At 35.0% G+C, this 16,204-nt stretch overlaps 1 protein-coding gene across 1 annotated transcript; it reads left to right on the forward strand.

Moving 5' to 3' along the window:
• The first annotated feature begins 833 nt into the window (after nucleotides 1-833).
• On the forward strand, nucleotides 834-11,755 carry LOC115451414 (cytochrome P450 4d8). The gene is made up of 11 exons (XM_030179712.1): nucleotides 834-1,025; nucleotides 2,094-2,183; nucleotides 2,694-2,804; nucleotides 7,886-8,071; nucleotides 8,307-8,503; nucleotides 9,021-9,084; nucleotides 9,743-9,944; nucleotides 10,111-10,262; nucleotides 10,469-10,648; nucleotides 11,187-11,380; nucleotides 11,508-11,755. The coding sequence occupies exons 1-11, from the start codon at nucleotides 872-874 to the stop codon at nucleotides 11,520-11,522; spliced, it is 1,545 nt and encodes a 514-aa protein (XP_030035572.1). The 5' UTR covers nucleotides 834-871; the 3' UTR covers nucleotides 11,523-11,755.
• The last annotated feature ends 4,449 nt before the right edge of the window (nucleotides 11,756-16,204 follow it).

A 16,204-nucleotide genomic window follows, 5' to 3' on the forward strand; every position in this document is an offset into this window, starting at 1 on the left:
GTATTTATTAGCCTTTTTAGCAATATATATTAGGCAATGACTCCAAAAAAATATTTTCTGTTTTTGTTGTATGTTTCCCTTTTTTTCTAGTTATAAAACGCAGCCAGTTGAACCCAGTACAAAACGAATCATTTTCATCCTATTTTAATTTGAGTTATTTATTCCCTGCTGCATCTTCGAAGTTCAATGTCACAATAGTTTCTTAATTATAATTGATGTCCTTTAAAAGCTTATTCTGAACACCCAGTTATTTTATTATTAGAAAAAGATTGCAAATTCTGCAGGATTGTTCGCCTATGGATTCGTATTATTATCTTACCAGCTTATTTATCAGTGACGTCAAAAGTTCGAAATGAATAATGTTTGTATAACATATCGGACTTTTACCATTTGAGTTGGTAAAAGAAAGGTTATACTGAAAAGTTTATCGTATTTCAATGCTTTACAGTAATGAATACATACATAGGATGTTTAAATCATTAGGTACTCTTTCTCTCTTCGGCGTAATCGGGTAAAAAGAAAGCTAGCATGTGTCATCAATTCAAGTGTTCAAAATGCGCGTTTTAATGGCATGCCGATCTCTTTATTATAACATCATAAGATATCATTGATCGCTATGTATTATGAAACAATATGTATTTACTTTATAATATAGCACGCATTGAACAAAGGGTCTACTTAACGACCGTTTCTACTCAAGTAACATATTTTTTATAATCTATTTAACGTAAATTGTCTACGTCAATTTAACAATTATAATGATGATAATCTACAAGACGTCAGAGGTAACAATACTATAAAAAGCGTTTCTCTTTATGCTTCAGTTTACTTCTTTAAATACGCCTAACAAGTATTTGTACCTATACATAAAATGATTTTCAATATTCTATTTGTTTTAGTACTAAGTTATTTATTCTTGAGGTTTAAGGATAGAAAATTGTATAAATTGTCAAGACAGTTGAATAATGACTTATTGACGATTCCCTTTATCGGACATCTGTATTTATTCATTGGAACTGCTGAAGGTAAGTGTTTCAACTCTGCTTTAAACATATATACAGAAGAGCTTTTATTCGCGAATTCGCTTACGTGAAAGATTTTTCTAGAATCGAAAATAGCCTATGACCTTCCCGGGGATTCGAACTGTCTCTAAACCAATTTCATTCAAATCCGTTAGATAGATTTTGAGTTTATCGCGTTCAGACAAGTGCAGCAAGGAACTTTTCATGAGATACAATTTCGTCATAAATGTATGCGCGTTTTCATAGATGCTCTGCTGTTATAGCGTGATGTTATTAAGCCCGCAGCCCTCCTTAATAAATGGGCTATCCATCACTAAAATAATTCTTCAATACACACCAGTAGCTCCTGAGATTAGCGCGTTCGAACAAACAAACAAAGTCTTAAGCTTTATATACGTGTCTATACTAAGACTACCGTAAACCGAGGTGAATAGAATGCATGAGGTGGAGAGGAATTAAATTTATATTATAAAAAATGATTCCAAAGTAAAACAGTACTAATAATTACGATAAGCGAGTTAGGAATGGAGCGGTCTAGAGATTGCCCGTAGTTTCAAAGCCTAAGAGGTTTGCTAAGTAAGGCATAAATATCCGACTTTTAAAACTTACGTATGTATTGTTTATCAAATATCGTATAATAACGAAGGAAAACTTTCTGAGGAAAACTACATTCCTCAAAATAAGCTAAAAGAAAAATATTTTTAAGGGTAATGTACTTTCGGCTAAGATCGGACAGTTTTTTCATAAATTAAGAGTGTTAAAAATATTTTTTTTATATAAAGTCTGCCAATCCGCACTAGACGCGGTGAACTATAGCCTAAACCCTCTCAGTAGTAGAGGAGGCTTGTGCATAGCAGTGGGTAGCATATGATACAGCACTGATTTTATTATTATTAAAGTATCTTAACTGTAAGCTACGTAACAAGAAATGTTGTAATGATTGGGGTTAGCTAGAGTTCAGATACTTTACCACACGTCTTCGATTGTGTTCTTGGAATAAGTAATAATTAAATACTAGTCTTGGGATAGTCATAGAAATTTTAATACATTAATTTGTTTTTATTCCTGTAGCGCGCATGAAAGTGGTGATCTACTTAGGACGGAAGGCTCTAAATAACGGCGGATTGTGTGCTTTGTGGCTTGGAACTAAACTCTTTACAGGTAATAATAAGTTCCATAGAATTAATAGGAATCAATTCAAAAAGGTCAGCCAACTGACATATATTTTCTTATGTTACCCTGAGAACCTTCTTTCTTCTCTCCCTCGTCTTGTACCCATAATAGGTATATTTAAATATTATGTTAAGTCACACCAAACCGCTTCCATTGACGTGACTTCGCTTCAGTCTTAAATTACACTTATTAACAATAATCATCATCATCATCAGCCGCAGGATATCCCCTGCTGAACATGGGCCTCCCCCAAAGATTTCCAGATCGCCCTATTGGTAGCGGCCCGCATCCAGTGATCTCTGCAACTTTTATAAGGTCATCTGTCCACCTCGTGGATGGACGTCCGATGTTGCGCTCACCAGTTTGTGGGCTCCACGAATTGGAAAATTAACAACAACAAAGAATATAACGTTGACATACTTATAAATACGAGACTCCATAATATTATAATTTCTCAATATCCCATGCTAGAAACTGATTATAGTAATGTTTTTACAGTTGTCGCTGATCCAGTAACATTCGAATATTTATCGAAAACGTGTTTAGAAAAAGACGACCTCACAAATGTTACGCAACCTCTCATAGGAAATGGAACCATATTTGCACCAGGTAATATATACTTTAATAATGCTCTTTATCAGTCTCGGGTATCTTGATGGAATAAAGTATATTATAATAATAATATCAGCCCTGTATTATATACTGTCCCACTGTTGGGCACGGGCTTCCTCTACTAATGAGAGGGATTAGGCCTTACTCCACCACACTGGCCTAGTGCGGGTTGGTTGACTTCACACACCCATGAAAATTCCTAATAGAGAATTTCTCAGATATGCAAAGAAGAATGCCCATTTTTGTATGATAGTTGGGCTACGCTTGCGTCTGTACAAAACCTACACAAAACTATAGGGAACATATCCTAATTTTTATATAAATTGAAAACAATTAGATATTCGATGGGAGTTCGGAGTAATCACAATTTTTATAGCGTGGTTATTTTGAGGTTAAGTATGGACTGCAATAATGTAAGGTAGAAAGTACCTACGTGTCTGATTAAGTTCAATATTGCACTAACTACTTGGTATTGCTATAAGCGATTAGTGGACGGTCTTTTCACCTAGCTTTAATTGCCCTCATAAGAAACTGATAGGTACATATCTGATAAAACGAAACTCCAATAAAACTTCTAAGATAGTATGGCGGAATATTAGTTTTTTCACGAAGTATACATATGTTACCTGACCTTTTGTGTATATGTTTTTCTGACTTAAGACTTATTCTATTACATGAATTACCTAATCTTTATTTCCATCTACCATTATCTCACTCCAATATGGCGTCAACACATATTGTAGAATAGATTCAGCTTAGTTTTTACGACCGGTTGTATGCCAGACGCCAACCCTATTTGGAGGATTCCGATCCCAGGCAACTCATGTTAAAAATACCGAGATAAAATGTTGCTTGGCCTGGAATTCGAACCCAGGAACTCACTGCACAGCCTGATTAGACTATCATAGTAGGGAAAGAAAAATAAAACCAGAAATACGAAATCCGATTCATATTTTTATATAGATGTATATTTTTAATAAAGGTATATATTCTTGGCATCCCAAAATAAAAACAAGAATTTGATATAGCTGCAGCAGGTTTATGTATACTCCTGAAGGGAGTGAATGACTTCTTGCAGCGCTGGTCGGGTCATGTCATGTTGTTGTCTGTGAACCTCTCTATTAGTTGATCTCCAGCAGGCAGCAAAAAATCATTCCAGCCTTGAAACCTAAAATATAATGTAGAAGTTGAGTAAACGTGTTCAGATTATTATTATTGTTAAACTATTTTCTTTAACTTTGGCAAAATATTTCCCACATTGTGGGTATGTTAATAATAATCTACATAACTTACAAACTGGACAGCTCGTCCAAGAAATATATTTGTCGTTGCTGTGGCGCCGCAAAGGTGCAGTTAATACACCGCCGGGATATGCCGTCTCGATTAACTGTCCTGGGTCTAGGCTCTAGACGACATTGTGCTGCTAACTAAAAGCCTTCCGTCTCAAAGTTCGAAACGCACACTATACACGTTGTTTTTTAAGAGAGGATTTTTCGACTCAACATTAAAAAATACATAAGAAAAACACTCCGATGTTGAGTAAGATAAAAATATTAATATATTTTAATGATTTAACATTCAAACAAATCTGAAGTGTCAAAATGTCATTAATTTCAGTTGCCAGTGTAATAAAAATCTGTACACATATATTCATTAATTAAAAATAAAGTCCAGACATGTTTTAGCTGACTATTGTATTTCTGTCAATGCAAGTACAAGTCGCTATTTGTTTGGTTTTTGGAACAATTAATATTTTCTCTTTTTTTACCAGCTATTTGGAGTTTGGTCATAATTATTAAGTAAAATATATTATTTTATAACAATATATTTGAGACGAATAATATATATAATACATATATTATAGATTCAAGTACGGGCACATTTATTGTACATAATATTTTCTTTTTTATTCCATTTAAAAAGGGAATTTGTTATGAATTGGTATCAATTCGCCATATTGGCAGTAAATTATCCGGTGTTTCATTTGCAACAATTTAACAACTTTTTTCTTTCTTTTTTCATATCTTTTAAACCCCCATTAGCTTATGACTAAAATAAATACAAATGAAGTAATAATTAAAATGATGATTTTTCGTGGATATTTGGTTAAGACGCATGACTGACGCAATGATAGCCCGGTTTTGGGCATTGTCCTTTCCTCACGATGTTTTCCTTCACCGTTAAAGCAAGCAATAATTCACATAGAATACACACTTATTTTTTTTAGAAAAGTCAGAGGTGTGTGCCCTTGCGATTTTAACCTGCAGACATTCGTCTCGGTAGTCCGTTCCACAACCAACTAGGCTATCGCCGCTAAAAGTAGAAATATATTGCTTACATGCAAATGTTAGTGGTGGTATAGCGTAATATTAAAAAGTTCTTTCGTAATATCAAAGCATGAGGAGGTTCGAGTTGATCACTTGAAAACTAATCCATTGACTAGGATTACCAACCGCCATTTTTTTTTATAAGAAATGTCCTGGGTTCTTAAAGCGCCCTGATAAGTACATGTACTTTAAACTTTAATTTTATTTATTTCTCTACATATTAATTAAACTAATACTACTTTTTACACTACATATCAACTTAACTATTGCTATTTTAACCTGAATTATACTAGTTTATCCAACTTTAAATCCTGGATTGGAAATAGCTTTGTGATGATATTCCATAACCATAACCTATACATACTCTTATCCCTATGACGTCACTAATGCAATCAAGTTTAGCCAAATTTACTTACCATCTCATGATGAGACTTGCAATAAAATTACTGATATATTATCTGAAAAAAACTAGTCGCATGCAACTCGGCCTTACTTTCTATCATTGAAAAGTCATTTATAAATTTTGAATGCTTGATCTGGCACAAGACTAGACCAGGCGCTCTATAACTACATAAACGAGATGATCTGAAGTATTGAGGTACTCCTATTATAGAGTAATTTGCAACGAAATTATTAATCTAGTTAATGTACTCTATTGTATACGAATCAATGTGATTATATCATAACAATTGCGTTTTATAGTTTTTGTTTGTTTTAAATAGTTCTAATTACCTCGAGTATTTATTTAAAAGTATTGCTACATTTGTATTTTATGGTTATATTTTTTTCGCTGGTCAACGGGCCGTAAAGTGACTTATTCATATAATGTTATAAAAATTTGTACACAGTAATATAAGGTACCGTCTCATTTGCATATGAAACGTTTTTGTTTTTTTTTTAAATGACTACTATTTATGGGTATACTAGGTTTTGATCGCGTCTCAGCCCTACGTCCGTCCCAGTGCCTCAAACTGTTTCCATACAAAATTTCATCGAAATTAGTTCAGCCGTAAAAACTCAACAGACAAATCTACTTTCCCATTTATAAAAAATATAAGTAGCTATGGATTGCGCTGTAAAGTTATGACTGCGATTGTACTTACACACGATGCAATTTTAATCTTTTTCTGCCACGAGAGACTACAGGTTTTCAATGTAAACCGTGCTTATTAAGGTGTGGAGATTAAAGGGCCCTTTCATTTTGTAAATGATCTAGTTATCTTTTTTATCCGCATTCTGAACATCATATATAATCCCGGCTCTTGGTGGTTAAGAAACATAACTCCCATATTCGTGGGAACGGACATTTTCGTAATTCCCATACTATTTCATCCCCAGTCTTACCAGCCCAATCTTATACATCAGCTCCTATTATCTAGGACTGGCAGTGTCGTGCATTTTTTGAAAACGAGCAGAGAAACTCAGCGAGTATCTGAGCGAGCGATTATCTTAAACCCCAATGAAATGATGCAGAATAAGGCCTACATGCTGCATTTTTAGAACTCTGTGCCTTGACAAGCGATTAAGTAGACGGCAAGACAGAATTTCATTATGACATTATCAAAGACATGTATTATGTATCTTGATCCGAGTCTCTGAACTTCAGACTGCTTTTGGCGTCACCAGTGCCTTCCCAATTACCTTTGGTGTTCGTGAGGAGTCAGTACTAAGTTCTTAAGTATTTTGTGTCATGCCGCATGCCACGACGACGAATGAAACTCCGCTTGAATACTTATGTGTGCTGATGATATTGCACTAGTAGATCAGTACAAAATGGGTAATCGAGCAAAAGGTGAACCGCTAGAAAAAAACTCTAAAAACAGGGGTCTGAGACTGATTTTTAGAAAGATCGGGTACATGGCTTCTAGATGTATCAAGCCATAAAACTTTTTGGGAGATAAAGAAATACTACTCAATAAGGAAAGAAGTTGGCAAAAAGAAGATAACTTTATGCTACTACAATCCGTACTGTATCTACGAGCCAGCCTTTGTTTTGTGTAAAATTGAGTATATCACAAATTGGTGTCAATCTACAGCAGTCTTTCTCAAAGTCGGCGATAACAATCCCTTTTGAGCGCTGAGACTTTCAGGGCACGGCGAAAGGTCTAGAAGCAATAAGGGGGTGATGACTTTATACCAAAGTTCGCGTAAATCTGTTTAGAAGTTAGTAAAGATTAATTTACAGTTTTGTGATGTTTTCCATCCTGGTTCGAACTACAAATTCAGGAATTTGTATTTTGCCGTACCATTAAGCTGTGGAATAGTTTTCCAGCGTATGTGTTTGCTCCTTCCTTCAACTCAGGGTCTTTCAAACGAAGCGTGAAGAAGCAATGACGCAGGCCGGCGTAATGACGTGTGCCGATAATTATCCCTTTCCGGTGGATATTTTTTGGGCTTCAACTCACTTAATTATCGTGTAGGAAAAAACACCAATGTTAATTATATAGGATGTTAATTATCGACCTCGCCAGCAATAGTTAAAATCCATAATTATTTTTTCTCTTATCGAGTTGATATAATTTATCGCCTGTACGATGAAATGTCTGACAATAAGGAAATATTTCATAAGGCAATATTTTTAACAAATTTTCAGACATTTTATTATAATTATCTTTTAAACCTAATTTAATACTTTCTCACAAATACTGTCTAGTCTCGCGGTTATGTTAAGTCTCTGTATAGTTTCATGTTTGAGATTAGGTCTTTTACTTACAGTTTTTACATTTACTTACATTACTTTTACACTTACAGTTTCAATTTGGCGTCGGAGGCGTAAAATTGTGGCATTTCACTTCGGCTTGGCAAAACTCAACAGTTTTGTGGATATATTTTCAAAACAAAGCCGGGTTATGGTAAAAAAATTAAAGAAATTAGAAGGGAAAGAAACTATCTCTGTTCACAACTTCTTCAAAATGTATTCCATGGATTCTGTGTGCGGTAAGTAATAAATTTATATTCATTATAAGTTGCGATCGGTGTGGCGTTCTATATCAATGGCATTCTTTAATATTTTTTGATAAATAATTAATTCTATTTATTAGTTTCATAAGTGACATTTCTAATGTCAATTAAGAGTTCTCATAGAAATAAATGCTTAATAAAATGTATTATAATAATTTGACTTTATAATAAAAATTTAAATGTTTAAAAACACAAAATTAATTATTCGCAGAAACAATCCTTGGAGTAAAATTATGCGCACAAAATGAATGTGACCACCCATTCTCCAAAGCATTTGAGGAAAATTGTATTATATTTTTAAAAAAAGCTCTCGAACCTTATATTTATGAGGCACCATTTTACAAACTTACATCGAGCTATGGAACATTCATGAGAAATAATGCGATTATTCGTGATTTTGTTAAAAAGGTAAAGATACACATTTTAGTGAAACAATTTCATAGAAACACAATATTGTTTATAAGAAATAATATACCTATATAAAGGCAACAATTTTAAGACAGACTAACTAACAAGGGCAGTCATTTTAACCCCTGCAACTACAAGAAAAGTTTCCTAGAAAACTGTACTTCATTTTCAAAAATAATGGATTGTTTAGTAGTATGTTTTCTTGTAGCTTCATCGAGTAAAAGTAGCTGACCTTGCTGCTCCATCTCAAAAATCCAACTTGTTTGCAGGATAACTAGAAATTCGATGTATTCCTGTTTAGTACTTGAAATTTGAGTCAAAAGCAATCGATTTTGCTAGTAAAGCCGTATACGGAATTCAATAATTTTCAAGGAATTTGAAATTTATTGCATTTGAAAACATCAAACCAAATAAAATTAAATAAAACAGAACAAATTCGCAAAATTGCTTTTGACCCAATTGTCAAGATCTTAAAGAGAATAAGTCATTACCCCATATGTATTTATTTTTATTTCAGATAATAAAATCTAAACGCGAAGAACATGAAAACGAAAAGAAAAATATAACAAATTACGATGAAAGTAAGTTTTTAAACCGAACAACGAGGGAACTGAGAATTGCGTTATTCCTCTCATATGGTCTTTTTTGATTCGTAGACTTTACAGCAAAGTGGTATTCCCCGTGTGGCTTAAACTAATCACTGTTTCAAAATTAGTTTTTTTATCAGTTCTAGCAACAAATAATGATAATATTGTTATTATATTAAAATTATAGTTTACCTAAACGTAACACGGCCTAAGTTTTACGTTTAGTACCAACTATCCTACCAATATCTTTTGAATTATAAATTGCTGCTTGACATTTCACTATACATAGTTACTGGTCACATCGGTTCATTCGATTATGCAATACTTGTTTCAACAATCCAGCATTTAAGTTATCGTGTTCTTTAAATTAAGACACAGCGTATTCTTACAACCATTTTGCTACAAAAATTAGGGATATTACTTTGAACAATTTATTATCACCTCTACATATATAATAAAGAAGTTAAACATCTTCCACTTGCATTAATCCCACACCAATATGAGATCTAGATTTAGCTTAGTTATAACGACCGGCCGTCCAGATATAAACCACCTATGGGAGACCCAATTCCGGGCCAATCGCAGTAAAAGCCACACAAAGTCTTACAGAATGCGTAAAAATTAACAAATATTACACGCTTCTGTTTTGTAGGGATAGAAAATCAGAAAGCACAAACATTTATGGACATTATGATTAAAACGTCAGGAAGTGAAAATGGATTGTCAGATGAAGAACTTATTGAAGAATCTATTGTACTACTTATCGCCGCTACAGACACTTCGGCTACTGCAGCAGCATTTGTTACTTTGATGCTCTCCAGACATCTGCACGTTCAAGATAAAGTTTACAAAGAGTAAGTGTTAGTAATTATAAAATACCTCGAGAGTAATAAACTTACAATTTATTATGCGTATTTAAATGTTTTCATAGAATATTATCCAATAAAATATATCACTCATTACAACATCTTCATTATATCTGTGACTACTAACGTTATAACGCAGTGTGATTTCGAAAAGATTGCAGAACGTATTCAACGACACTGACAGGCCCGTCACTCCAAAAGACTTAACTCAATTAAATTACTTGGAAGCTGTAATAAAGGAAACTTTAAGACTGTATCCACCGGCTCCTCTTACTATAAGAAAGATTGATAAAGATGTGACAATTCGTAAGTTTCATTCTCTTTCCACTGACTACGCTGTATATGTATTACTTTATCCAGCTTGTTGTTTTGAATAATTTATAGCAAAAGTAATTATTTTATCAAATTTTCTATAAAAATTAAATAAATAATTTAGTCACAAACTCTGTTCTTTAGCTTGTTATGAGTTAACATAGTACCCATTAATATTTTTTTCTATTTAACTTTTTCAGCGTCGGGACTAACCCTCGTAAAAGGTTCATCATTCGCAATACACATGTGGGCAATTAATAGGAACCCACAGTATTGGGGTCAGGATGCTGACGAGTTCAAGCCCGAACGATTCATTAATGGTGCTCCTCTACATCCAGCTGCATTTTCAACGTTTTCTTTTGGACCAAGGAATTGTATAGGTGCGAGAGATTTACGTGGTTTTATGTTTCGCTTATAAAGCACTATTATAGTTTTATCCGCTTTAAAAAGACATTGGACACCGTGAAGTTTAAGCACAATTAGTTCCGTAACCCTGTCCCTTTTATGGTCTTCTTCTACCTTTTCTCATCATTTAACGTGGGGGCTTCGCAATACTCGTTACCAATCATGCTTCAGAAATTATTTTACGTACGACCACGTTAACTTTATGTTTTTAATAATCGATCCCAAACGCTTTGTTCGATCTATCGCTAATATCGATCAGAACAAAGGTTTTTTGCCATGATTAGAAACATCGATATACGTAGGTATATATGTACTACGCACATTATAAATTACTTATTTTAATTGGTTTATTCCTGGCATCGGATCTAACATTAGGATTGGGATCGTTTATTGATAACGTCGTTAATCTTTACAACCGGCAGCCATACCTGACTCCGTGCCACACAGATTATAATAATTTCTTTATTTAATAAAAGTCCTAAATCTGTTTGATGAGAAAAATACAAATTGCAGGGTACAAATACGCCATTCTATCGATGAAGACAGTCATAGCAAACTTGCTTCGCAACTTCCAACTACTTCCAGCTGAAGCGTCAAATTTGTGTACTAACAGTAGCAAGTGTTTAGAAAAAGAAAATCAACTCCGATTGAAATATGAAGTGATGATCCGAGATGTGGGCGATTTCAATATTCGTTTAAAATCCAGAGTAAGAGGACATTAGTTAACAATAATATAGTTACGATTTCTGTTAAAATAAGTAGTTAAGATAGATTATTAAAAATGGCAATAAAACCGTTTTTCAGACCTTTGACCCCGAGCAAATTTTTTTCCAGGTCTCGAATTCATGAAGACTTTATAGATTTCATTTAGTGGTGTTTTGAACAATCTTACCAATTTTCAGCTGGATGTGATTTTTTGTAAATTCACTCTTATTTTTTTATCTAATTTGAACGGACTAATTTTAATGTAAAAAATCTCAAAATGCTTTTATTTTTATTCAAAAACTATAGTATTTTTAATCTCTGTGAAATTTTAGTTTAAAGTAATGTGAAGATGTAATTAAAGATTTTCTTTATTTTGACATGTTCTTATTTACTTCAACACAAAATCAATCCTCGCCTAGTTCGATCACATACGAAAATCTTCCTGGGCTTCCAGTAGAGCGCCAGGTATCTTCTTCGTCTTCATCGTTTTGGACGCTATCTGCCCATCTGTAATGTGCATCGCTGGCGTTCCTGAGTATTCAAATACCATGCCAGGATCTGCCATCAACCATAACCCAAAATGGTGTAAACAATTACGAATAGTCAATTTATTTATATATTTCGGAAACATACAATATTTTAACTCTTATAGACTAGGTACATAATTAAAAATACATAAATCAATAAAGTTTCCACTCATAAGAAGTTATTTTACAGTACATTAGATGTTATTGGTAAAAGTTATTCATCAGTAACAAAAAAGATAAAACTAATAATAATAATAGTCCGAGTGGTAATATTCAATTCAATAGTAGCTCGCAGGTCTAACCACAGTTTAAAAGTGTTGATTAAGATCACGGACGATAAGAAATCTGATGTTGCATTACTGTAAGTACATCATAAGCACAGCCGCTCGGCCACTGTTATGTCGATCAGTCAGGTTGCCCACGCTCCAGTACCTCTGCAAGGTGGTAACGAAGCAGGTGTGAGAAACTGAGACTGGCTGCGATTTGCCTTGCAGAATAATAAATGCTTCTTCACGCAATAACACTATTCTTGCTCATAAGACCATACAGTCCACTTGGCAAGTTTTGATTTTTTGATAGATTTTATCATGTATAATGAAAAATATAGAACTTTAAGAATATCTTGATTTTTTCCGACTGCTAACGAATAGGAATATTTGCTGCAAGGTGTAGCTAGGTGTCCTTGCGTCACTGTATGTGTGGCGCGGGGAGGCGCAGAGCCGGGGCGTAGCTCCGCTACCGCGACAAATTGCCGCGCGGCGGACGGAGCTCCGGCAGAACCTCATGGCGGAATGGCGACAACGACTGTCGCAACCCTTGGCTGGGCACGCCACGATAGCGGCGGTAAGTCCCTCTTCGAGGTGTGGCTGACGAGACGTCACGGCGTCCTCTCATTCCGGACGACGCAGGTACTGACCGGTCACGGCTGCTTCGGCAGGTACCTGTATCGGATCCGGGTGGAGGATACGCCCGCGTGTTTTTACTGTGCGGATCGGCCGGAGGACACGGTGGAGCATACGGTGGAGGTGTGCCCAGCTTGGGCTGAGCACCGCCGTGTTCTCACAACGGCCATCGGTGGCGGAGACCTCTCGCGTCGGGGCCTGGTAGAAGCCATGCTCCGGGGCGAGAGAGAGTAGGACGCAGTCACCTCCTTCTGCGAGGACGTGATGCTCGCAAAGGAGGTGGCGGAACGGATACGGCGCCAAAGCGCCCAACGTCCCATCCGCCACGGCAGACGCACAAGACGCGGGCGTCGAACGTCTGCTGAGGATCGTCGGCCTCCGTAGGCGCGGACCGTCGGGTGACGAGCATTGTGTAGCTCGTCGCCCGAAACACCCCAACGGCCCGTGTGTACAGCGCGTAGTGTTCCACGCGCGCCTCGAAGAGCAGTGTCAGTGTAATTTGCGGGGCCCTTTAGGGCCGGTGCCTGCCTAGGTCTCAATGCCACCGGATCTTGGACCTAGGCACATAGGCAAAGGATGGGAACACCGTAGGTTTTAGTCAGTAAAAGTCTGACACGCCCTCCCGCCCATCCCAAGGCGGGAGATAGTCAACTGATGATTTACCTACGTAAAAAAAAAAAAAAAAAAAAAAAGGTGTAGCTAGGTGTCTTTACTTATGTCGATGTCATTTAATGCGGTGATACAAAATTAAATAAAGTATTCTTGAATATTAATTTTATTGTAAATTTAATTAATAAAGATTGTTACAAATTTGATCTTCGTCACGTGTAAACTATTATGTAGAAATATCAAAATGTTGTATGGCTCCGATCTTTGCTCAATTCCGCAATGTAAGTTTCCACTCGGAATTTTAATTTTGTGTGTTCCAGGCACAGAGCAATAACTATAGCCATAGAAGACATGTTTAAATAGCTACTTAATTTTATTAAATAGCTATATATTCGAATTTTACAAGGTAGTCACCAGTTTTCACGTGACTTTTTTATGTAATTAACAGGCTCAATTTTCAAAACGGACATATTGATCGAGATTTTCGTAAAAACACGACTAAGCTCTTTAAATAAAGGATAAAAAATAAACCTCAAAATTACTGTTATATAATATTTACACTTACAACATAGACGGCATGTCTTAATAATCGACATGTGCAGAATCTCTTGAATGAAAAATACGATTTGACAAGTGGGTGGTAATGACCTTATATCGGACTTCTACCATTTGAGTTGAGAAATCATGGATTATACTAAAAAACCTAGTGCATTTCGGTGTTTTACAGTAATAAATACACGCACAGGGTATTTAAATCATTACTCTTCCTCCCTTCGGCGTAAGTGGGTAAAAAGAAAGTTATCATTTATCATCAATATCGAGTGTTCAGAATGCACGTTTTAATGGTGTACTTACCTCTTTATTATAATATCATATGATATCATTGATCGCTATGTATATTGAACATGTATTTACTTTACAATATAGTATGGCTTGGACATAGGATGGACTTAAAGTCCGTTACGGTTCAAGTAACATATTTTTTTATTATGTGTTAAACGTACATTGCATACGTCAAACTTAAGGCGAGTCACCAAGGTCAGCTAATTTTTTTCACGATGTGATGTTTTTCCTCGATCATAAAAAATCCAGAAAACGGGCTAAAAAAAAGTCTAAAACGAAGTATTTCATATGAAAATATCTAGTTTTGCATAAAATTTTTATATGGATATGTACCTTTAAATACTGAAGCGAACCTGCTAAATCTTAGTTTAAAACTGAAGCCCTATATTAATTAAATTCAAATTTATCCTTGAACTTTGCTAAGCGAATTTTAGCAGGCTGCACCGCGCCGCCCGCGTCCCCGTCAGACGCCGTCGGGCGCTTGCCAACGACGGACCTATGTAATTTTTTTTGCCGTCTGTAAAGTAATTAAAATGTCTTAAAAAATACAAGATTCGGAAGAAATCTATGTTATTATCTAAAAAAGGACAGGAAAATAGAACGATAAGAAATAGTAAGTAAAATACTCTCTTTTCATAGTAAAATTGTGAAAAAAAAATTTTTTGTCGATTTCGCAGATGACACAGAAAAAATAAGTATATTAGTATGACAACAACAAAAAGTTTTCCTTCATATTTTGGTTTTATTTAAAAACTGCTTACTTCAACTGCTGATATCAACTGAGAGGGTAGGTATAATTTATTAAATTGAACTTAGAAAATTTAAAAAAAGACATTTAAAATATACATGTCATTATACTTATACGGGGTTACCGTTCCGCGTGACGACGAATGCATGATTTTCTAGGTTTTTTGAATGAAGCAAATGCTATGAAAACCAATGCTAATAACAAAAAAGCTGCTACTTAACCTAATTTTAGTACTAGCTTTTGCCCGCGTCTCCGCCCGCTTGATAAAGTTTTTCTGGGCTAAAGTTTTCTTTAGAGGCTTCACCAAAAAAAGTTAAAATATCAACATCAATAATTTTCATCCCTATGGAGAAGCAGAGTGCTGCTCGAAGAAAATGGTGGTATAGGGGAAAGTGGGGCGACACCGGATAGTTAAGAAGAGAACAAATTTTTTTTAGTTAAAACATTATATATTAAAAAAGTTAACATCACTTATCGTAGAACATACATTAGACATACCTTTGGCGCACGAATATCAGCGATTAATTATAATTATAGGAACTAGAACTGGTTTTAAAAAAAAAACATATTTCCGGATTCACCCCATACCTATGGGTAAAACCGGATACGCATATTTTATCAACGAAGTGAATATGTATACTACAAAATAGCAAAATATATTAATTATTCACAATTTTTGCATATAAAAAATAATATCTGGTGCAGAACATCAAATACAACCTTCATGAGGCACTCCACACTCTACTTCAGGCATGCCGTGCCACGTACCATACATCAGTGGACGTGGTTTGGCTGTATTTTTCCCAACAAATTAAAATTTTTGAATCCTCTTGACTATTTTCTTTATTAGATTTTTTATCAATAACCCAAGTTCTTCCTTTGCCTTTTTTTACCAACTTGTAGCTAATACTTTTGACATCAGAAAATATATATTTTTACTAGGAGGGCACTTTCGGAATACTTCGTCATAATTTTTTTAGATTTGATTTTTTTAATGCGGTCTTGTAATGACGTCTTAGGTACATAAGAGGTATGCGCTGCCAAAAGATATCCTATTCTGCCTTGTATAAAGGAATTAATTGCCAAAACCAGGTCTGACGCCGACCACTGCAGTCTATTTGATTTTTGACGTATGTCTGTGATATATTTAGGAACTGTAAAAAAATGGGAAAAGGTTAATAGGTACAAAACACTTAA

The sequence above is a fragment of the Manduca sexta genome, chromosome 26, assembly GCF_014839805.1.
Source record: "Manduca sexta isolate Smith_Timp_Sample1 chromosome 26, JHU_Msex_v1.0, whole genome shotgun sequence".
NCBI classification, from domain to species: domain Eukaryota; kingdom Metazoa; phylum Arthropoda; class Insecta; order Lepidoptera; family Sphingidae; genus Manduca; species Manduca sexta.